This window comes from Carassius carassius, chromosome 41, assembly GCF_963082965.1.
Source record: "Carassius carassius chromosome 41, fCarCar2.1, whole genome shotgun sequence".
Lineage (NCBI taxonomy): Eukaryota > Metazoa > Chordata > Actinopteri > Cypriniformes > Cyprinidae > Carassius > Carassius carassius.
Genome location: NC_081795.1, coordinates 8,521,683 through 8,547,607, shown reverse-complemented (window position 1 = coordinate 8,547,607; position 25,925 = coordinate 8,521,683). Strand labels below are relative to the sequence as shown.

Genomic DNA, 25,925 nt, shown 5'->3' with positions numbered 1-25,925 from the left:
TCCTAATCAAAAATATACCTGGAGTTGTTTTATTGTGTTAGTAATCCTTTGTCGAACTCTTCTGCAATCAGAACACTGACCCATACTCTAGCAAATTTCACAAGGAGATTTAAAATAATGTTTTCACCATGGCAGTCCTTAGAGCTCCTAAAGTAGTTTACATCCCGAACGAAGCTTATTAAGGAATCTTTCAGAACATATTTTCACGAAGAATAAGGATAAAACAGAATAAAATTGCAGTGCATTGTATTTTATTATAAACTGGGGAAAAGCTTTATAGCTTTTGCTGTGAAATTGTAAACAATCCTTTGAAAAAAGTACCAATGGCATGAAACCTGAATGGAACTCACAATTTAAAGTAAAATCCATCAGAAGGTTGTCCAGAAAAAAAAATTGGACAGTCACACACAAAAAACCTGCTGTGTGAAAAAGAGCAGTGAATACTTAGAAAAAAAGTGCATTTCAAATATCTTTAAACATTTACCTCTCTCATTCAGTCATAATTAGGCTGCACGACTGAATTTTGAACTGGTAAACGACAAACTGATCACAGAACATGTTTGTAAAGCTTTAAATGTTAACTGTTAAAAAGCAATGTTATCAGCTTTTACGACTAAACATTTGCAAACAACATTGTACTGGAGAATCTGCACGAATAAAAGTCTTAGGGGCCGTTCACATATCGTGCCTAAAAACGCGTGGAAAACGCTAGGCGCGCCGCTTTCTCCTCCTTTCCAAAGCGCTCGGGCAGAAGCGCCCCTGAGGCGTCTGCCTTTGCTAAGCAAACATGACGTGCTCTCTCCTTGAAGACGCGGAAATTTCAGCAAAGGATAAATGGATTTGCAGCTCAAAAAATCGCTTGCAGTAGCTCTGCTACTAAATTTATTTCAAAATGGAAATCCATATACAACTATGATCAGCTGTTCCTTTCATCTTGACTGAGCTTTTAACGTTGTTACGAGAAAGGATGAAGCTGATTGGTTAGTTCTTGTCACATGACCCGCGATGCGCTTGCAGCATTCTGAAAAGTTGAGATGTTTTTAACTCGATGCGGTGCGGTGTTGGAAATAACGAACTTGAGCGCGCAAAAGACGCGATATGTGAACGTCCCCTTAAACAGTTCAGTAGTGCAGAGTTTACAGGTTACTCTTCTTTTTTGAAGGCTCAAAGTAAAGTACTCCCAGTCTCCCACATCCCGCTAAATGCTGCAGAGACGCCGTTCGGGAAGCACGTGACATAAAACGAGGCCAGCTATTGGCTATTCGCTACTTCTCCTGCTGTACTGGCTGAGTAAAACCTCCGGTGGCTCATTACTGCCACACTTTGGTCACCGCAGATTTGAAATATGCACGAAATGAGCCGCTTACGGCAAATAAAAGTTATTTAGCAATGAATCGATGACTAAATTAGTTGACAACTATTTTAATAATCGATTTTTATCGATTAAATCGATTCGTTGTTTCAGCTCTAATTAATTTCTTTTTTAAAAATTCATTCTGACCCAGTCAGTAAGTCAAAGTGAAGTGACATACAGCCAAGTATGCTGACCCATACTCTGAATTCGTGCTCTGCATTTAACTCATCCAAAGTGCACACACACAGCAGCGAATACACACTGTGAACACACACCCGGAGCTGTGGGCAGCCATTTATGCTGCAGTTGGGGGTTCAGTGCCTTGTTCAAGGGCACCTCAGTCGTGGTATTGCCAGCCCGAGACTCAAACCCACAACCTTAGGGTTAGGAGTTAAACTCTCTAACCACTAGGCCACGACTTCCCTAATTAGTAATTAACAGTAGTAATTAACAGCTGTAATTAACAGTAGTAAAATACTGCCTTATAAAATGAGTGTGTCATTGTGATCACACTACCAACTGTTAACCACATCCACAAGTCTGAGTTTTGTGAAACCTGTCTAGAATACTAAGTAGTTTGTGTCTAGTTTTCAGTGTAGTCAGAATTCATAGTTCTTTTGGCTTCTTTTCCAACAGTTGGCTTTCACAGCTAAATGGTTTGGATATAAGAACAGAAGTACGCTCATGTTTTAGCCAGATCCTACTGTGAACCCTCATTTCCATTCTGCTTTCAAGGTTGGCATCTGATCTAACCCAGTTAAATAACGTTTTCTCAGTTTTTGACTGTCCTTGTACTATGTCCTGTTAGCAAAGTCTCACAAATGCGATCTTGGTTCGTCTCACCAAGTGACCCTCGATGTTGGGAGCGTGAAAGATTGTGAGCGAGTTAAAGTGTCCGGCCGCTCCACCTCAGGGTGTGACTCTGTGCTTTCACTGCCACTGCTATCAGTGTTCAACACATTCTCCTTCATCGTCATTCACAGTTGCCACACATGCAAACACATACCCACTCTAGAGCCTGCACAGATCTAGTTGCTGAGCCTAAGTTTTGGCTGGCACCGGGTCTAACGAGTGCTTGGGGCCTCTGTGAGGAAATGAACCATACAGTTTCAAAGCCAAACAAGACACAATCAGCCTCCGATGATAACTCATCTTTTAGTCTCTTTGCTTTCACTCTCTCTCCTTTCCCCATGATGCACTAAAATGTTCCAGCTGCAGACTGTGCCTGGTCCATGTATGCTGTCCCTTTTCTCTCCCAAGCTCTATTGGCAGTTTGGTTCAGCAAAGTTTATTGCATGCCAGACCTTTCGCAATATTAGTGATCTGATTTATAATTAATATGTATTATTATACATATTAATTATAAATCTTGAATCTTGTATTATTATTATTATTATTATTGATAATAATTATTGATAATAATTAAAAATACTGTTTTTATTATTTGTATTAATATTTAATGGTGAATATTTATACAGATAATTAATGTACTTTTATTTATTTAATTATTGTTATTAGTAGGATTATTTTATAATATCAGCAAAGCAGTTTTATTTTTATTATTATTATTATTATTATTATTTCAAAAGATAAATGAGACTGAATTGATTCTTAATAATTGAAAATGTGTAGTTTATATATTTAATTTAGTTCATTTAATTGATGACGATAATATCGTTTTTGTCTAACAATAAAAATTATTATTATAATTATGTTGTTAATTATAAGAATAATGTAAATATATTGTTAAATTATAATTATTAATGATAGTAATTCATTCTTATTATTCTGTTATTAATACATAATAACAATAATAATAATAAAAATGATAAAAATAGTGCTTTATCATTAAAATTGTTACCTCTTTTAATTATATTCTATTTCATCTATCATTATAATTAGTAGTAGCAAGATAAGAGACTCCAAAAAGTAGCATATTTTAAATATTTTTTTACAAAATTTTTACATTTGTTTACAAAGCCTACAGTAAACATTCATTTCATTTGAGTCCACTGTAAATAAAAGACGTCTGTTGTATCTTTGTTAAATTAACACCGTAAGTGACATGAACAAAACGCGACTATCATACTCCAGTGTGTACTTTTGTCTCTTTTCTTGTACTCCCCCCACCACCTTCTTTCAACCCGAAAATCCTCTCCAAATTACCGCTGTTGTTAGGCTACCATATGGTCACCTCTCTGATCCTATTTGAATGTGTTTACCTGAGGGCTTGAGTGGGGCTGGAGGATGGGGGGAGGGTGGTGTGGAGTCTGAGCAGCTGGAAGGGCACATGCAGGACTTGCCCTTGGCCTGGCATGCTGGTTACCTCCCACTGTAGGCATGTAAATCCCACAGCAGAGTCGCTGGTTACTGCAGCTTGACCGTGGCCCCTTGGACATTCAACTAGAATCCTTCTAGTTCCACTAATGGGCTCATGGAGGCTTCAAACTTCCGGCTGACTGGAGGAAATGTCTAGATTGCTGGAGAACAGTTCTGATGATTAAAAATATAATAATAAGTCCATTATTTTTACAAACCATTTATGAGTCAGTTCTAAGTGATAATTCACCTAAAAATGAAAAATCATCATATACTCCCCTCATATACTCTCTTATCATTCCAAACCCTTCTGAATTTCTTCTGTGGAACATAAAAAGAGATGTTAGGCACAGTGTTCACATTGTATTTATTTCTACCATTTAAAAAAAAAGGATGAACACTGTTCAAATGACAACTTGACTCGTGCACTACATTCCACTCCAGTTATGAGATGAGCAAACTGAGATTGCACTATGGGAAAACTTCATGTCCTACTCAGTTGGTCTATGTAAAATGGCCCCAGTCGCATACAGGGAGCAGTGAAAGAGCCTCACATGTACTGTAGCACTTTGTATTTAACATCCTCAGAGAGCCACTGTGCATATGCTCACTCACTCTGCCTCCCTCCTCATGAGCTTTGTTTTCTCATCCTCTGCGGTGCTTTGAAGAGAGATGAAATAAACTATTTGATTCTGGTTGGAAGGAACTAAACAAATAACACAGAGTATGGATTAGAGAAGCACTTTCATGTCTCTCTTACTGTTAATGCCCCCCTTAAATGAATACTTCCCCCTAAATTTTCCAATGGCACCCAGCCCTCCCTTTGTCTTCCTATGTTTTTCAGCCTTCCGAGCCGGAGGGAGCACAAAAGTGTGGCACTATAATCCATTATATTCCATCTTCCCCTTGGGCCTCCACAGTTTCTTTCTGATCGATTCTGACAGTGCCACTGTGTGTGTGTGTGTGTGTGTGTGTGTGTGTGTGTGTATGTGTGTGTGTGTGTGAGAGACTGTGTGTGTCTGTCTGTCTGTCTGGGTGTGTTTTGTATGTTCTGTCTCTGTGCATTTATTTAGTGTTCATTCAGCCTGTTAGTGGTTTCAAATTGGGAGTTTCGGAAGAAAATTGGAATTGAGCACCTTTGAATAACCAGAAAAGGAAACAAATTTTTTTTTTAGCTTTTACAGTTTTAACATGAAATATTATTACAAAAGTTATACACCAATTAGGGATGCATAATATATTGGTAGCATATCAGTTACTGTCTAATGATATATATATATATATATATATATATATACAGTACAGACCAAAAGTTTGGACACACCTTCTCATTCAAAGAGTTTTCTTTATTTTCATGACTATGAAAATTGTAGAGTCACACTGAAGGCATCAAGGGCTATTTGACCAAGAAGGAGAGTGATGGGGTGCTGCGCCAGATGACCTGGCCTCCACAGTCACCGGACCTGAACCCAATCGAGATGGTTTAGGGGTGAGCTGGACCGCAGACAGAAGGCAAAAGGGCCAACAAGTGCTAAGCATCTCTCGGGGAACTCCTTCAAGACTGTTGGAAGACCATTTCAGGTGACTACCTCTTGAAGCTCATCAAGAGAATGCCAAGAGTGTGCAAAGCAGTAATCAAAGCAAAAGGTGGCTACTTTGAAGAACCTAGAATATGACATATTTTCAAACTCGGTTTCAAGTTAGTTTTGCATAATTCCTTTAAAACGGTTCATTGATTTAAGAGGCAGATGAGCAAAATTAAATTGTTCTCTGTCAGTGTTTAAAATGACACCATTAACATGTTTTCAGAAAGGGCACTTTTGTATTCCTCACATCTTGTACTTCTGCCAACTCAAATGCAAGATAAAAATATAAACTCGAAAACACCATATGTTGATTAACTTAAATAGTCATTTAGCAGGTGGCAGCATGGCTGAAACTTATATAGTGTCATGACACGTTTTTCCAACCATTCATTTTAACATATTCCAAGAGAACCAAAACATTTTTTTTTTAAATGATTTTTCTCTGAGAAATTGAGAATTATTCTCAGTAATAACATTATTTGCATTATTGGAACTGGACCAAGACTGTGCAGTATCACTCCCTATATTGTGTACAGCCTCTTCCTTTTTTTCTTTTTTTGGTGTTTTGTCAATAAAGATACATTTAATAGTTTCATATAGCTGATTGCAGATTACAAACCATTTATCTTCTCTCTCTTTTTATCATTTCTTTCTTTCTCCCTTTTTGTGTTCTGTTCAGTTCCTCCTTTTTTCATTTGAGCAATAAGGGAGGGAGGATTGTTTTTTTAATATTTACAACTCTAATACCTTTCTGTAGTTGTGTGCAATCTCTCTTTATACTGGCTGAATGGGTACCTGGAACAACACAGAGTAACGATGAATCAGAGGCTTTTTAGAGAACTGGGTGCTTCTCGCTGCCGTCCAGGCTTCTGTCCCACACACACTTCATTGCCTCAGCCTAACACATTGAATCTTATTCAAGTAAAAAAAAAAAAAAAAAAACTACTTTGAACAATAGAACAAAGATCCAAATCAAGTGAACAGTGCTTTAAGTTTTTTTCAGGTGTCTGACAACAGTATCATGAATAGACAAAACAGCAAAAGAAAAGAAAACAGAACAAAAGTAATCAAATTTAGAACAAAACTACCTAAATAATTGCTGTAGTCTCCACTGCATGATTATTTGATATAATACATTGCTGATTTGATGCTCAGTTTGCCTATGAAGCAGGTCTGTAATTAAATTTAGCTCTGCAGTTTCTTTTGTGGTTGTTTTTTTTTCTCTTCTTCACAGTAGGCCTAGCTTTGTTCATGTTCGATTGGCTTATTAAACCTGAAGCAGTTATCCAGCCAAGACCATAACTGGTTTTCTGTTTTTCTTGTCAATATTGTGTTTTGATTAATATTAACAACATAATAGGCTGCATTTACACCTAATGCACAGATCCAATCATTTAACACTCATTTTTTTGTAACAATGCACTTGTATTTTAACAAGTAGAGGAATGTATTTGATTACGATTATTTTGTTATTAATGTGAACTGTACTGCACTGTCAACACAATATCAGAACCCCATGTTTGACTGCTAGCAGTTTTTTCATGGACAGACAGCTGTAGAAGTAGGATGGGGACTTAAGTAAGTCTAAAGTACTTCAAATCTCTCTAAATGAAAGTACCTGCTTTAAATTACTGATATTTTAGATGTCAAATTTCTTTAAACTAAAGCCATCACAAACCACCAGTTCCTCGCATGACAGACAGTGTTAATCAGAATACAACCTTCCTCCAACTCACTTAACATTGTGTTGCTCTGTGGTAAAATTGAGGCTGAAATGCGTAAATGTACTGAGAATGGATTGTGGGTCAGGGTTTTGACTTTTGGGTTGTGTTGGCTAACATGCTGCAGGCACGTGCTCAGGATTGAATCCAGCCTTCAACATGTCATATTTCCTCTTTCTATGAAGTAACATAAATGAACTGAGGCCAAGGTAATAAGATTGACAAGCTGTTACCTGCAAATAATTTATGCTTATTCCATGAACATTTGATTTGAGTTTGTTGCCTGTGAGAGAGAATACATAAATCTTCAGTAATCCCATCTTCTCATTTCTGCTGTGACTTCTTTTTAATATTCTGTATCTGCCACCTAAATTAACTCTTTAATCTGATTTATAGCCAGATTAGATTTAAGAAAGTGAGTCTGTGAGAACGATTGAATGCCCCGGCTCGGCTCATTCAGATCCACGGCAATTCAGTTTCTGTTTCTCTTGTGTCAAAGTGATATTTGAAAGGCTTGCATTATATTCATATTGTGTGTTATTGGGTAGCAAGTGACAATGTGACATGCTGTACTTCCTCTAAAGCTATTTTAAACTAATTTTCAGTTCATTTAAATATTCGACATGGAGTTTCCAGAGTATATCTGATAATTTTACTGGGATGCAAGCAGTGTTGCAATTTAGCAATTTCTTGTTAAATTTAGCAACTTTTCAGCATACCCTAGCAACTTTTTCTTCCAAAAGCACCTAGCAACAAATTTAGCTATTTAAAATTTTATTTGACTACTTTTAGGAACTTTTGCGAAGTAACTATAACAAGGTACACATTTTCCATCTAAATCTCACAAAAAGAGGAAACCAAAGATGTCTAGCAGTAAACACATCATATTAATTAAGTTGTTGCTATTTGCAATTGTTCAATTTGATAATAATAAATGATGTAGTGACAATTTTGCGTGTTATGTAATGATGTCATCGCGCAATGTCATCACAACATCATTTAGCAACTTTTTGCAACAAATTGACCTTCCTTTAGCAACTTCCCCTGAAATTTAGTTGGCAACACTGGTTGCAAGACACCCCATTATAGGGCTGCATGATTAATCGAATGTGATCGTCTAGTACATCTTGTCAGTAAAGCCGGTTCTGTGATAAATAGTAAATCTCAAGCACGTGCCTTCAGATGGAGCAGCGTTTACTGTGGTTCACTGACAAGCTATGCAAAACCGCATTCATTAATCACAGACCGATTGAATCGCGCGATTATGAAATCGAAGAAATCGTTCTGGGATTATGAAAGTTGTTTGCGCAGCTTGTCAGTGAACTACAGTAAATGCTGCTCCATCTGAAAGCATGTGATGGAGATTTAGTATTGATCACATAACCGGCTTTACTGACAAGATCCACATGACAATCGTAGCTTTTGCCTAATCGCGAATGTGACTTAATTTTGATTAATTGTGCAGCCCTAATCCCTGGTCCCACTTTCTGTCCAAGTTAAATTTACAGTATTCTATGCACACACACACACACACACACACACATATATAGTTCTTTTGTCTATTTATAATATAGTAAAAAAAGTATTTGTGTGTCTATACACACACAATAAAAATATTTAAAAAGGTTAAGTTTATGCCTTACATTGAAGGGATTTTAAGATCATAATTCATATGGAATATTATACAATTAATATAAGTCTTATTTTAAATTATATATATATATATATATATATATTAATGGTGGGTCGTTATCGGCGTTAACATGCTGCGTTAACGTGAGACTCTTATCGGGCGATAAAAAAAATTATCGCCGTTGATCTATTCTCAAAGTTGGGTTGAGAGCTGGGTCTATACTACGCGAGCTATGATGACTTTCACCTTGATATTTTAGCGCGGATGTGTGCGAGCGAGAATCTCTCTCCTCGAGCACGGAATATAATGTGCGGAGCACAAAACTCTCTGCTCGTGCGTGGGAACTGGGCGTTTGATCTCAGATACACGTTGCTCTTGTAAGAATTTTCTCTGGGCTCGCTCAGAGAATATGCCTGCACCTAAAACGTGTTCAGTGCAATCGCGAATCTCTCCTCTTCGCTTAAAGTAAACGTGTATGAGCGAGCCCAGAGAAAATTCTTACAAGAGCAACGTGTGTCTGAGAGCAGAGAGATCCGTGCTCGTGTATTATATTAATCTACTTTTGCGCTACAATAATGCGCTCTCGACATTTGACAGGGAAATAACACCATACATGCCTGTTTCACACATAATCCGTCTGCAGTGCATATGCAGTCCGTGTGCGTTACGTATGTGGTGCAGAAGCAGCACGGACTCATACTCATTGTGCTTTCACACAGGACGCGTTTGCAGTCCGCTACTCGGTACGTGAACAATCGCTGCACTGCTGCAGACGCAATGCTCCTGGAACGCACTGACAGACCGCAACCGCATGAACGCTGGAATCCGTTAACATGGGTGGCTAAAAAAATACGCAACACACTGCAGACGGATTATGTGTGAAACAGGCGTAAGGTTGTTTGCACCTTGTGCAATGTAGAATTCGTTTACAGCTTCTCAAGCAGTTTTTTGATGCATTTTGGAAACAGGAGATGAGCCCCTGGTCTAATGCACCACCTGGCTGAGAAACCCGTTCTCAAAGACTTAATATTACTTTTAGTCATTATTTTATTTGGGCAGCACAAATATTCTGAATGCCTTCGGCAGAATTCAGATGAGCCATTTTAATCTAGATTAATTCCAAGATTACAGTGAGATTAATCTAGATTTAAAAAAATTATCTATACACACCACTAATGTGTATATATATATATATATATATATATATATATATATATATATATATATATATATATCAGTTCAGTAAATGCATTTTATTACATTTATTTATTTTACAAATATTTACTTATTTACTTTCATGGATATATGCAAGGGATGGTGCATGATTTTAATACGTGACATGGAGAGCCACCCAACATGCTTATACCACAATCATTTGCCAGCACTGACAAGTTAAAGCTGTTAATGATGTTTGCAGTGCAATATTGGATCGGAAGGGTAAAAATGACGGTTATTTTCATCAGTTGCGTTTCATTAGCTCTAGCATTCTGCCCGCTTTAAATCAGACAGAGGTGAAATAGTGCAATAAGACCACATTTATTTGAGTGAATTATTGCATTTATTTGAATTAATTATCAATCGAGAGAGAGATGCCTGTGTGTCGCTCTACAAACAATAAAGCTGTTTAGTTACTTCATAAACAACTATTTTATATATAAATATGAATTTGATCTCTGCAACATTATATCCCATCATATTGCAATTCTTCTTGGAGTTTGACAATACAATTCTTTATTTGCTCACATTTGGAGCTAAAAGGAAGCTGTCTTTTCAGAAGAACCACACGTTGTTTTGATTCAGTGTGAAGAAGGTGAAGTTTCACACTGGCTCCTTGTTCTAAGAGCTGGTGGAAGTGTGTCACATGAATCGTGCAGGGACTTCAGATCGTCTGACACGATGTGCTGCTGCCTTTTTGATTCATTATGCAGGCATATGCTAATCCTTGCTAGGCTAATTCAAACACAACCTTCAGACCCCATCCACCTCAAGGGAGCAGCGTGTTAAACAGTCAACGTGCGTAACGACTCTGACGCAAACTCTGACTGACGTGCTGATTTTAACTCATCAGCGAATCAGACGCTGTGTGTTATTTGAGGTTGAGGGGGAAGAATCTGTGCAGAAGGGTGGAAAACAGGCCGGGCTCTGTAGATTAATTAGGAAAATCAAAGCGGCTGGGGATGGAGAGCTGTGTGGCACTGCCAAAAACCCTGCAATCACTCTATCCTCCCAGGGCTGGCAAAGAAAAAGCCAGATTCTCTTAGTGCTTTTCCTCTGCGACTGCAAAAAAGGCAATGTATCATAAATCAACAGTGTTTAGTTCCTCTTTAAAATGTTGTACATGAAGTATTCAGTGTCTGTATACGCTTGAAACAGCGTCTGTCATCTTCTGGCATGAGAGAAGCCATTAAGTATTAATGCACTTAAGTAAGCAGTTAATTGTCAAGTGCCATTGAATGTGTTTTCTCCCTGCTTGTTTTTAACTCTCAGGGCTCAACAGTAAAATAGGTATAGGACCGCCTTGAGAGAATTTCAAAGCAGCTGACTGAACGGTCACTGTCGGTCGAGTGCTACAGTCTTGAATTTGTTGATCATGTACATGTGATTTAACTTAACTCCTCTTAAACATTTGGATTTCATTTGGATTGAAAGTTCATGCATTGATCCGTTAATTCTAATATGACATTTGAACTTTCATGTTGGTGCTCAACAAGTTTAAAAGTTCAATATTCAGCATCATTACTCCAGTCTTTAGTGTCACATGATTCTTCAGAAATTATTCTAACATGCCGACTTGCTGTTCAATAAATATTTCTTATTATTATTAATGGAGAAAACAATTACTGCTGCTTAAAGCAACACTATGTACATGTTGGCGCTTTAGTGGTCAATAAACAAAACTGCACGCATCCCACGGAATAACATTCTAACCGGATCTACTTTTCCAAGTTTCTGTCTAGGGCGATTCACACAGTTGTGTGTTACTCTGCAGCGGAGACGAACCGAACAGACTACAATAGTCCAAAAATAATCACTTATTATAAATGTACCATACTGATTTGGGATGAGACAAAAAGGCGGTTTGGTAGATCAATTGTAGATGAATTTATGATGTACCTTGCTGAATAAAAGAATATATTTTAAAAATCTTACTGACCTCAAACTTTTGAACAATAGCTGGAGATGCATATTTCTGTGTTTTTTTTAAATTGGCTATAATTTTGTATTAATTTTTTTTTTAATAATTAGTAATTGTATATTTTCTGTTTGCAGTTTACATTGTGAACTTTTATACTTACAAAGCACTGTGCAATTTACCAAACACTTAGAGGACAGTTCCTTTAGGGAAAAGGTAAACAAATATGAAGTTTTTCAAATCTGAATTGGCTTCTATTTGTTGTCTTGAAACTGTTAAATAAGCCTCTCTGAAAAATACGTCCTCTTGCCAGCACCCTGAAATCTTGTTTGGTTTCTAAAAATACAGTTTTTATTTTTATTAAATTGTTTTCAAACATTCCATTATCCCTCAGTACCAATGTGAATATGGTTGATGTTGAATTATTAGTGACTGAGGTAAAATGTCTGGCCTCAGATTATAGGCTGATCTCTATAGGTTTCACACAGTTCAGAGCGGCCAACCCAAATAAAAACACTTCTCCAGAAAGGCTTTTTATCACGAGATGCACTTCAGCAGGAATCAACCACTTGTTACATGGCTCCCGTTCTCCTGGTTTGGGGTAGATTTTCATCAGCACATTGTTGTATCCACTAACTGGTATTATATTGATACAAAATACGGCAATCTGTCTGCGATACGGATCTGCATGTGTTAGCCAAGCAGAATCAATAGCCTTTGAGACTAGAACAAACCTTCAAGGAGTGAGACTTGGCTACGCAAAGTGGATATGGCTCTTGTAGTATTCATGAGATTATCAGCTTTTCTTTTGTCTTATGGATTTTCACTTCCAGATTTCCCCTGGAGTTTGAGCTTTGCACCTGAGATTCTTCTACGTTTCCTAGACCAGCTTTGCAAGTTCTTATCTCCATGTACACAGCATAATTGTATAATTACACAGTACAATACGATGGCATGTTATTGTGTTTGTCAATGGATGTGTTGAATGATAGCTTCTACATTCATTCTGTTATGTAGTCAAGTTTGTATACAGTCAGGTTTGTTCAAAAGTACATTGTACAGTGTATGGTTTTAGCATTAGGGCTGTAACAAGGTCAAGACCTTGAGTGATCAATGGTGGTTGATTTTGACGAGAAGGTCAATGGCAGAGCATTTGAGGATATTTACTTTTTTTTAAGTTTATTTATTTGCAATATCCAACGGTCTAGACAAATTTTAATATAAAGTAAACTATTAAATTTTTTGTGGCAGGGCCAACGACCTGGGCAGTAGAAAAAATCCTTAGCGTTGATCCCAGAGTACTGTTCAAAAGTTTGGTTAAATTAGATTTTTTTTTTTTTAAAGAAGTGTCTCATGCTTTGTGTCTCATTGTCTCAAGGCTACATTTAATTGATCACAGTAATATTGTGAAATAGTTACAATTTAACATTACTGTTTTAATCTATTTAAAATCTTATTTATTTTTTGTGATGCAAAGGATTTCAGGATTCTTTGATGAATTGAAATGAATAACTTAATTAATAATTCATTACAACTGTATTAATTTTACTGACCCCAAACCAAACATATTAACTTTCATTAGTCATTAATGATTAACTAATAATAATGATTAACAGATAATTCATGATGTAGTCATATATATGTGTGTGTGTGTGTGTGTGTGTATTAAATGTATATGTAATATCTATGTAAATATTCCACTTTCAAACCCTTACATTTTGAAGTATTTTAGTGTTTTTTTTAATAATGTTCTTTAAACGTTATATAAATGTAATGATTTTTAATATTGTTAATAAATGTTTTCAACATAAAAGCTCTTAAACTACTTCACATTTACCTCATGTCTATATGCCATAATTTATCCCAATGTGAAAACAAAGCAAAGCCTTTGTTCATGAAAATTAATTACATCAAATAAAGTTTACCCACAGGCTTAACTTACTGACTGAAAGACATGTTATGTGCACGCTTACTGTATTGCAAGGCTAAATTGTGCATTCAGAAACATCTAGACGACACACTACAAAATGGAACAGAACACGACAATCTCGAAAGAATGAAGAACGTAGAATTATTGTGAACTTGATATGCTGCTCTAAAAGTGCAACATCCCCAGAAAAAAACCCAGACTCAAGATTTATTTTGTGTGAGAGAGAGACATTTTGTACTTTCAGATGGATCTAACCACTCTTTAGTCCCAAGGGGTTTGTCCACTTGTAGTCAGCTAGCCCTTAAATCAACCTCTACATGGCTTTTTACAACATAAAGAAGGATGTTAAAAAGAGCCATTTTTGTTTCTGAAGACATGTTCATGTGTTCTTATAGAGAGAAAAGCCATGTTTGAAGTACTCCGATAATCTTTTTCCCTTTCAGAAAGGCTTTTCATCTTTGAATAGCCAATGATTAAAAGCAGAGGGGAAAGAGAGTGAGAAATAGATGTAGCAATAGACAGTAAGAGTGAAGCGTATCTCTCTATTGTAGACGTTTCGCTCTGCTATCTCCAGGAGGTATCTTCTGTGTGTGAGTCCTGAAGTGTGGGCTCACATGGCCACATGTTGCCATTATTTTTCTGCCACCTGGAAACAGTGGAAGGAGGGCTTTTGAGGCAAGGCTGCTGAGAAAGCTTAAATGAGTTAAATTTGAGATGATTCCCTCACTTGTATATAATTTTTTAACCAACTGATTTACATCACAAATATGATTAATATTTAATTCTACCGCCATATTTTTATATGTGAAACAATAAATCTGAAGTGTTGCCACTTGCATCACCAAACTGAATTGCAAAACTGATTGTTTTCAAACAGGTTTCAAACACAGATATCCCCGCCCCTAAAGCTGTGTTGCTGCAACAGACTGATTGGAATGTGCAAGCAAACTCCATTATTTTTATCCCTGGATAACTTCCTGTGCAAATATATTGCGTTTTTCTGTCACATTTTCATTTAGTGTGTATATCTATACAAGACAGTCTTTCTTTATTGCTCTATTTTCCAAGAAACTTGTCTCCATTTCCTGCTGTAGCTTTTGTTTTGATACTGAGGAGAGATGGCAGTGCTGAAGTGTTTGCCTTTTTATTAAAAGAAACATCTCTCGCTTTCTCTCTCTCTCCTCCCCCTCTTCCTCGTGCTGTTTTCTAATCCAGCTTGTGAATCACATGCCGTGACCGTGTGTGTGTGTGTGTGTGTGTTTTTGTGTGTCACAGAGCCGACCCAAGAGACCTTTTTCTCAGTTAATCATTCATTTTCCCGATCAATGTTTCATCATACCCTAAATAAACACCTTATTTAGTTATAAATCTCTAATATATGTCATCACCACTCTGTTCCACTTTGTCTTACTTTCCCGCCGCATGCAGTACTCCAGTAAACATATCAAGCACTCTGTGTGATATAACATATTGTTTATTATATAGAATACATTACTGTTAAAAAGCTTTTTTTTAAGAATTGAATACTGTATTCTGCAAGGCTAATAGCAATCTGCTAAGTGTTAAAACATGATAAAAAGACCCTAGTAACTGCACAGTTCCGAGATTTGCCACAGCAAGCAGCCAAGCACCACTCACATTTTCTTTAGAAAGTGAACATTTCTAGTTAATATTAAAATATTCATTTAAAATTTCAACAATATTTCACAATATTGCTTTTTTTATCAAATGAATGCCACTTTGGTGATTAAAAAATTATATATATATATATAATTTTTTAATTATAAAATATATATATTATAATATATAATATATATATTTTTTAATAAAATCTTACCAACATTAAACATGTTAATGGTAGTGTATATTAGTATTTTTCAGTTGTGCTTTAGTTACTGTAAAAAAAAAAAAAAATGACACGTGTGTGTGTGTGTGTGTGTGTGTTTGCGTGAGCATGAATTGTTTTTCAATCTGAATGTTCCGTTCTGTTTTAGGTGAGGTGTACAGGGACACACTTATTGTGCACACTGATCACACCTCTGAGGTTTACTAGTCACATTATTATATGACAAAAACAGCTAAAGCATACTGTTTTATGGAAATCGTATCTATACATTTGATATGACCTGTCTGTGTATTGTTTGAGGCTTATTGTGCACTTTATAGTTTGCATAAATACACATAGCTATATTTCATAATCATGCACGTTATCAATTCAAGAGAGAAAATGTCATCTTTTCATACATAGTCTATGCATAAAAATGAACAGGCATTATAGCATTGTACAGCGAAGAGTTGAAATGACACCGTATGCTAGAGAAATGATAGCTGCATTTGTGTAATGTGTTTAACATTGCTGTTGAAAATGTGTTACTGTTCAGGGAAGAAGAAGAGGCACTTATGCCAATTGGCATCTCTCAGTAAGGTCACATCGAGCTGCTCCTAGTACAGTGACGACAAAAGATGTTCACAAACTGGCAACATTCAAAGCCATTACTGAGGGCCCTTCAGCGCTTGCCTTTTTTTTTCAAATAAATTATCTCTTTAAAATTCATCAGAATATATGATTAAATTGCAGATAAGTTCTGGCCGATATATCACATATTCACTATGTATTTGAAAAGTTTTTGCTGACAAAAAATAAAATTACACAACAGTATGAATATCAGTTATTTTAATGCACATTTAATTTGAATCTTTAAGTTTTCACGTCAGGTGACTAATTTCAAGATCCCTCCTTCGATCGTGACTTGCAAATATTAGTTTAAGAGTAAGATTCAATCTTTTAATTATTATGAATCACACGTTACGACTGTCTGTTTTAGTGAACGAATTCATAACAGTCATTCAGTGATTCATTTGTGTCATCAAAAATTGATGAAGATCAACTGAAAAACACAACCATATACACCCTACTGTTCAAAAGTTTGGGGTCAGAAAGTTTCTTTTAAATTTTACCTGAAACTTTTTTTATAATATATTGTGTAAGAATGCAATAAATCGATCAAAAGTGACAGTATAGACCAGGGTTATTCAAATCTTGTCCTGGAGGGGCCAATGCGCTGCAGAGTTTAGCTCCAACCTTGTTCAAACTCACCTACCTGTGATTTTCTAATGATCCTGAAGACACTGATTAGCATGCTCCGGTGTGTTTGATTAGGGCAGCGGCCTAGTGGGTCACGCTGGTATTGCAGGTGGGTCGCCAATTACTATTAAAATAAATAATAATATTGTTAATATATATGTAAAAATGTCTTAAATCATAACATAATAACATCATTTCTTATATATATATTATGATAATTAAATAACAAAAAATAAATATTAAACTAACTATGCTTCCACTATTCGAGCTCGCTGATTGGTTTTAGAATAAACCACCAATTTATTTTAGATATTTTTGCTGCATATGCTACAGAACAAAAATTCAAACATGGATAAATTGGTGGATAAATGGGTGTCAACATGTTTCCTCCTGACTGCTTGCTCCGCTGACTGTCTACCCGCTGCCGAGCTCTGCCTGGATGTGTTTTCCCGTTTTGCTGAGCAGGTGCCAGCCCGAGTTATTTTGTGTTCATTGCCTGTTCATTCAATAAAGACAGTTAACAATCTAGCTTCTGAGTACTTTACTTTACTTTAGTTATTAACCCAACAATAGCGGGGTCAGTTAATGTTTTTTGCAGTGGGCCGCGCAAACATATGGGTTTGGTTGTGTGGGCCGCAAGATGAAAAAGGTTGGGAACCACTGGATTAGGGCTAGAGCTAAACTCTGCAGATCACTGGCCCTCCAGGACAAGATTTGAATAACCCTGGTATAGACACTTGTAATGTTAAAAAAAAGCTTTTTATTTCAAATAAAAGCACAGCTGTTTTACACATTAATAATAAGAAGAAATCTTTCCAGGATGCCCAATTTGCATATTAGAATGATTTCTGAAGGATCATGTGACACTCAAAACTGGAGTAATAGCTGCTAAAAATTCAACTTTCCTATCACAAGGATAAATGACATTTTAAAATATATTAAAATACGAAACGGTTATTTTAAATTGTATAATACAATTTCACAATATTACTGTTTTTACTTTATTTTGAATTAAATAAATGCAGCCTTATTGAGCACGAGACTTTGTTGAAAAACTATAAAACTTTTGAACACTAATGTGTATATATAAATATTTTTAGGTGTATAGTATCACCCTGCCTAATCACTTATTTCTCATCTTTTCTCCCCAGGTCGGTGACAGACCCCAGAGACGGCAAACGCGTGGCCCTCAAAAAGATGCCCAGTGTCTTCCAAAACCTCGTCTCCTGCAAGAGGGTTTTCCGCGAGCTGAAGATGCTTTGTTTCTTCAAGCACGACAATGTGAGCTTCCTACCATCCCCTACTGTTTTTTGTTTTATCATCTGTTCGTGTTACCTAACTCTCGCCATCTACGTGCCGTCCCCATGGTGCCACTAGCGTGAGCCTGGCTAGCTCTGGTTGTCCCTGGGAAACAAATGTCACATGAAGGCTGGCGTCAGTGCCTACATTCTCTGGCATTAAAGCTGACCTCTGGCTCTGTCTTTGTGTCTCCACAGGTGCTGTCAGCTCTGGATATCCTGCAGCCTCCACACATCGACTACTTTGAGGAAATGTATCCTAAACAGTAAGCTGAACTACCAGGTGCTGTCAGATTAAGTGATTCTGATCTCAAAAATATGATGTACTTATTATTTCTGGCCGATAACATATATGATGGTCTGAAATCTGCAATGTGTAAAACCCGATGATTATGTTCGATGAGCATGATTTGCGAATGATCTAAAGAGCATCATCAAGAACATCTAACATCTGGCCATCACAAATTTGCACATTTGATTTTAAAATAAATATTTTAATATATCATTTATTTTTTTTAAATCCAGGTTAGCTGTTTTTGTTGGTTTAAATGATTTGACTAAAGATTTTGTGATTTATATGAATATGTGCATAATAATTATTATTATTAGCATAATGATAAATAAAAAAATTAAATTTAAAATTAAATTAAATTTATGCATTTAGCAGATGCTTTTATCCAAAGCGACTTACAGTGTATTCAGGCTATCAATTTTTACCTATCATGTGTTCCCGGGGAATCGAACCCCCAACATTGCGCTTGATATCGCAGTGCTCTACCAATTGAGCTACAGGAACACAATAATATTGATAACAATAGCATGTAGATTTCAGAGCTCAGGCATAGAAAGGAAGTCATCTGAAGGCTTGTTTTAAAGTCTTAAATTGCTGCGCAAATGCTTTTTTGTGGTTGCTAAAGTAGGATCAAGGTAATGTATTGCCTCATGCTGTGCTTCAGAGTTTTTGATGGGATGGGTGGGTGTACTTAAGGAAACTAGTATGTCATCTTACAATATAGGCAAAACAGGTCTGGCTTGCTCTCTGTTTATCGCGGGTTAAGGATTTTTTTTCCATCGCGTAATGGTTTTGCTCTACTAGCGGAATATGGGGATGTCAGTTCAGATGGATTTCAGAAAAAGTTCTTTTTCAGGCTTTTTCTTTCCTCTGATGTTTCCTAGATGCAGTCTGCTGGATGCTAAAGGCATTCCCGGCTTCTTAATTTGGTATATAATATAATCAGAGGAATTACACACTTTCCCATTTACCGCTCTTGCCGGTCACCCGATACACAGTGTTTTTCCCATCAAATACCAAGAGGCTTTCTATGATATGAGCTGAACAGTCTTCCTCTTAAATGAACTGGAATTTTAGCTCTTTAAAATCAGGAACAAAAAAGGCTTTTGTGTTAATTAGCCAGGAGATTTATCCTGTGCTTTTGTATTTTTAGGCGTTTCTCATGCAGCGTGACTGCTGGTTGTGTTCTGGATTCGGCTTCGCTTCCCAATGTTAGAAATCATCTAAAAGACGTATAACGTCAGTAAATAATGCTATGTGCAAGTAAATCCACTAAAAAAAGGGTGAACATGCCAAGAAACATACATTTTATATTTTAAGATCTCTACAGTGATTGATTCTTATGGCTATGAGAGAGGTTATACACATTCAGTCATAGTGCACGCTTGCATTTCTCCATTTTGGCACGGGCATTAAAGGGAGCATATCGTGGGAAACATAATTTTCCTTGCGCTTTTGAAATATGATTTTAATGTAACATTTATGCAAAAATAACAAGAAAGCTTCAAAACTGGTTGAATGTGTAATCTTCATTGATGTGACATTAGGAGTCATGTATATAGTAGGGTGGAAAAAGATCATGTATAAATTATGATCCAGTGTTTTTTTATAGTTAACAAAAACTACAACTATGACAACTTGTTTCCCTTAATTGAAATACATTTCAAAGATAAAATATAAATAGTAGAAGAACAAATTAAACATAAAAAAGTAATTAAAAATGCCTTGCCTTGGCAACCAACTGAAATAAAAATGTAAGTTGAAATACTAAAAATAATAATAATAATTTAAAGGTAAATAGAAATAAAAACAAAAGTACAGTTGCTAAAACTAAAGAGCTAATTCAAAATAGCCTTAAATAATATAATAGTATTTAAATAATACTATAATAAAGTATTAACGTATGGACATCATAAACAGAGATCTACTGTACAAGTTTCTTGCCTTTTTGTGCATTTGTACATTTAACACATGCCACTTTTATATCCATTCTGCAGAATTCCGTCAATTTTACTCAATTTTTATTTTATTTATTTATTTATTTTGCTTGTGACTATTTGATTTTGGATGGTTTGCAGAAAACAATATGATAAAAAAGTGCAATATATCTCTTAAAAAAAAAATCATAATGTGATTACTACTATAGTGCTCATGTTTTTCATTACGTTTTTCAAGAGAAAGATTTCTACAGAAGCAGCCTAATGAGGGATTGTAAACACTTTCAAACACACACACACACACACACACACACACACACACACACACACACACACACAGGTGCAGAGGAACATTCATATTCTCTGTGATAATGTTCCCCCTCAGTGCCACTGTCTCTCAACGTTTTTATTTACTCAACCGATTAAACAAAGACTCATATTCTTCTGCTTTTCACAGCACACTAAAACCTTTGTGCTCTCATTTTGAATGGATTAAGAAACAAAAACATAAATGCATAAAAACATAAATGCTCCTTGAGTCGTATATCTGCGGCTTTATTAGACATGCAGAAATGTGTGTTCCTCAACATGTAGTACTACACGTACCATTCACACATAAAGTGTGATGTAATGTTCCAGAGCCCAGGGATCTCGCTGGTCCTCAGCAGACCTGTTTGAAAAGGTTATTTCATACAGCACTGCCACTGTGTATTCCAGCTAATTATATCTTTTGCTGAATGGCGTCTTTCTCCGTGACTGATGTGTGAATTGTGCTCAATGCTCCTTGTCATAATGGCTGTTATTTCTTCATCTGACTGCTCGACTGCATTTTCATATACGCTGCATTTTGCCAGATGCCTGCGGTAAAAGCGTTTCAGTTAATCAGTAACTGTTTGTTACAAACATATTCCCTTCTGTTGCAGGAACATACTATTTGTCTTTTGCTCAAAACTTAGTTTGCTGCCTTGGTAGGGAGCATTTTACGGTATGCTCACAATGCGAAGGCTGTTGTTGCTCAAGATACCTCGTTTTGTGCAAATCATAAAGACTGGAATACACTACACGTAGCTTTAGCCCAGATTTTTGCCCCGATTTGCAGTCTGGACGAGTCGACGCTTGTTGCCAAAAGTCCGAGCCGGTCAGATTTTGGGTAGTCAGAGTCGACAGGTTTCACAGAAAATAGTGTTTTGTGTGATGCACACACATTCTGATTTCATTTTTTGTTTCAGACTATGATTCCATCCAGTTGGAGGACATCAAACATGCTTATTATTTTGAAATGCATCGTTTTCATTTGTCATAGATCTCCTAGCAATGTGATGCAAGAGGAATTTTAACCAAAGTATGTTATGGACATTTCATGAAGATCCTAAAGAATCATACCAACTTGTGGAAAATGGACATCCGATGTCCCCTTTAAAGACCTAATAATGACTAATATATTACTTGTATTAAATTGTATTTGTTTTTAAACAAAGCTCAACATTTAAATCAAAAATGCATCTATTTCTGTGAAGGAACCATTGGCAGTGTTGGCCAAAATGTGATTCAGGTTTCTGAAGTTGTGTGGTGTATACCAGCCTTAAGGCAACATTGTATGTATCCTTTGTAAAGAAGGAAATCCATAATACTTGGACAATGTCGGACAAGGTAAAACAAATATCCCCGAAAATATCTCAATGTAAATAAAATGAAATATTTCACTCAATATTTGTAAGTGCTCTGTTAGAGAAGAACTGTATTTGTGTGTAGAGTTGCTGTCTGGGTAGAGCATTCTAAATTGGTCACTTATAAGGTTACATGGCCTTTAGAATACAACTCTCTAGATTTTGGAACAGAACTTCTCTTGTTTATGTGGTTTTATGGTGCTTTCAGAGGATTGTTTTTGTTATTTTTGTGTTTACTTCTTACAGTTAAATTTAGCTTGTCCTCAAAGCTCTGTCAGTGGTTTAGCTCTGTGAACTGGGTTTCCAGCTTCTCAAATGTGCTTCAACTATGTATGTGAGAGGATACTTCCCTATAGTTTGCAGTCTATGTACAGTATGCCAAAGTAGTAGGTGCTTTTTTGGCACAGTACATGTATGGGTACACGTGTTCTCATGTTCTTGGGTCATAACAGAATTCCCAGGGATGGGATGGGATGGCTCCCCTCCATTTGAGCCTGTGCTTACTTTTCTGGATCACAGTCCTGCAGGATGCAGTTAAACACACACAAATGCATTAGGGATGCACTCGAGAACTAAAAGGATAAATCAGCAGAGTACTTGGGGCGATGAAGTTCCATCTGCGCTTATTTTAATTATTAGATCAATTTTACAGTTGAATTGTAACTTTTTGTAGAATCTCACATGAGAATTATTTTTTAGAAGCTATTATTGTGTTTCCATTTCTAAAATACCAGAATTCAACTGTAAGATATTATTTATTTGTCATTTATTGTCATGCCCCCTCATTCATTCATTCATTCATTCATTCATTCATTCATTGGCTACACCTTAAAATGGGTGTTTTAATTTTTTAGAAGCACAAATGGTAATATAAAAATTAGGGCTGTCAAATCGATAAATATATATATATATATAGTTAATTATAAATACACAAACATGCATGCATATATTTAAGAAATATTTGTGTGTGTCTATATATATGTGTATATATATATATATATTTTTTTTTTTATATATATATAAGCTGAAAGCTCAACATTTACTTTTTTTTTCTCACACATAAATTATGTTGCTAAGCATAAAATGTATCTACTTTTGTGGTGGAACCAATGACAGAGTAGGTAGTGTTATGCTATGATCAGTAAAATATCTGATCTTCAGGTAGTGTTCACCACAGCACTTCACACTGAGGGTGTGTGCCCCCTGATGCGGTCTTAGCAGTCTATTTATAGCAAGAACAGTTACTCTAGGCTTCAGTCAGTACTGCCAAGCAACTCGCTGCCCTATCATGCATTTATTATTGAATAAACTCAGAATGTCAAGAGAAGCAACCTGCAGAGTTGTGTTCTGAGCACAAGTCAAGCTTTTTAATGCATCTGCAACTTTCTTGTTTTATCTTCCTCATCTTTAATACAGTTGTCACAAGGTTGCTAGTTTAAGAGGATGTGGATTTCTCTGTGGTATGTCTGAAAGAAGGCCTTTTAACCAGTGTCAACTCTGCTCAAGGCTGTTTCAGAGTGTTTGTCGCTATGTCTTCAGTTATGAAGCAGCGATTAGGTAAAGTGGTTCTGAATTTTGTAGTTCTGGTGTAGGTGAGACAGGTATGTTATTAAAGGAGCAGTTCACACAAAATGAGCTTATATTATGTGTAGGTATTTCATTTTATTTTAATCTATTTTATTTAATGTTTTATTTTATTATGTTCTTTCATTTTGATCTTATCTTTCTTATTTTATCTTGTTGTTTTATTTTTAATTAATTTTATTATTTTATTTTATTCATCATAATTTTTCTTATTTTATTTGATCTCTTTGTTATTTTATTGTTTTACCAAAAAAAAATATTTTTATTTTATTTTATTTTATTTTATTTTATTTTGAGCATTAAGTTGAGCCAGTGATCATTTGTGTGGTATGATATGAAAGCGTTTGCCTGGGCAGAGTGTTTTCTGGGCACACATGCTGAAGGTGTGAGAAGCCTCATCTCAAATACAGATTGCTTTCATGATTGCGGAATGAGTCATGTATGCTTTAAGGACAAAGACATCGATGAATTATTGTTAATGTCAGTGACTGAACTCACATGGCTGCTTGTGATACACATTTAAAGTGCATTAGGTATGTGTCTGTTTTTGTATTCAGCTGTTTTTTTCTATTCCTTTGAAGTCTTTATATTCCTATATGTTATGAAATGACTCTTTAGAAGCTTAAAATGTGATTTCACCTGCTAAACCAGTTCCATTTCTCTGTGGTTGTTGCTGAGGCAGGAATTTCAGGATGTCGTAGATAAAAGGTTACAATGGCCAATGGGCTGACAGAAGCAAGGTGCGCTGGGTTTAATTACCAAAAGGACTGTAGCAGCAGAATTAGCAGAACCCCCCTCACACCCCCCCCGGTCTCTGAGCAGGTCAATTAGCACCCAGCAAAGCTGTGAAATACACTTCCCTCCATCTGCATCTGGCAACGATTAAACCTTGCTATTATGTGAGAGGACTTTGTGAAAGCCGTGTTCGGTCTCACACATGGCTAAGCCCCCCTTTCTATGTGTGCAATGTGTTTGTACGAATTTGCGAATCTGAGTGTCTAGGCTATGTGTAAGCTGTGTTTGTGCAGCATGTTTGGGGGTGGGCTTGTGTGTGTGCGCGTGTGTGTGTGAGACTGTACTTAGAATTTTTTTTTTTTTTTTTTTTTTTTTTTTTTGATATGGAAAAATGCAGAAAGTTTTCTGTGTGGGGTAGGGGTGTTTTAATTTTAAAAAGTGTATAACAATGTTTAATCAAAACAATAGAAGACTATAATGTCCCCATTTAGATAGCTAAACTAAAAATAAACATGTTTGAATATGTATTTGGACAGTCATATACCATGTTTTAAAGTGAAAAGTGAAATGAAAGTGCACTATACAGCCAAGTATGGTGACCCATACTCAGAATTCATGCTCTGCGTTTAACCCATCCAAAGTGCGCACACACAGCAGTGAACACACACCCGGAGCAGTGGGCAGACATTTATGCTGCGGCGCTTGGGGAGCAGTTGGGGGTTCAGTGCCTTGCTCAAGGCCACCTCAGTCGTGGTATTGTTGGCCCGAGACTCAAACCCACAACCTTAAGGTTAGGAGTCATACTCTCTTACCACTAGGCCACGACTTCCCACAGGATAAATGACAGGATTGTTTTTTTCGTGGACTATGGAAGAGAGACATTTGAATAGTCATAAATAGTTCTTATTATCTTAGAGACGTATTGTAGCAGTTCAAAGTTCACTGACCTGCAGAACTGTCTGTTTCCTTTAAGACCTTCAAGTGTAAATGGCTTTATCGTAGGCTTTGTGAGGATGCCTGCCGTAGTTAACGTTTATATGAAGAGGTGTTGATATGTAAAGTAGGGATGCACGATCATGATTTTTCATGGCCGATTCTGATAATGATTTTTTACAAGCAACCTGGCCGATTCCGATACCAATTTCCGAATTTTTTTTTTTTTTTTTTTTTTTTTTTAAGCAACAAACAAGAAAGAAGTAAACTATGCATAAATAAGATGTTTATTTGCTATTTAATAGGCCAAATTGTCTTTTGGCTATTGAAAACAATAATGGTAACCATCTGAAATTGATGGCAGTAATTGCACAGTAAGTAGCCTACATTCAATACAAACATAGATGGTACAGACATCACCATTTAGCTTTTGTTTTTGAATTGTGTTGAAACTACAGAGAACTGGCCTTAAATTAAAAGATTAACTGTAACCATGTGAAATTAAAGGCAACAACTGCATAGTTCTACAATCCAAACAACACAATCAACACATTCAATAAGAGGTTTCTTAATCAGTATTTTAGTTTTAGTTTTTAAATTTGGATTTAAATAAAAAAAAAAAAAGCTTTACCAGTGAGAATAAAAAAGTATGCTATATAGATCAATTATTCCAAAATGTTCAAATCAAATAATGTTGATGCGAATAAAACAAAGATGC

The 25,925-nt window shown here is 36.1% G+C and overlaps 1 protein-coding gene across 2 annotated transcripts in view; it reads left to right on the top strand.

Annotated features, from left to right (window-relative positions):
* The window catches only part of LOC132123561 (serine/threonine-protein kinase NLK-like), a 66,017-nt gene that overhangs the window by 12,668 nt on the left and 27,424 nt on the right, over window positions 1-25,925 (top strand). For both annotated transcript variants that reach the window (XR_009426536.1, XM_059534261.1), the window contains exons 2-3: window positions 17,913-18,042; window positions 18,258-18,313. Coding sequence is in view for 1 of the 2 variants with exons in the window: in XM_059534261.1 (XP_059390244.1) it covers window positions 17,913-18,042; window positions 18,258-18,313 (186 nt within the window). In the remaining variant the exon portion in view is untranslated. The remainder of the gene's footprint in view (window positions 1-17,912; window positions 18,043-18,257; window positions 18,314-25,925) is intronic.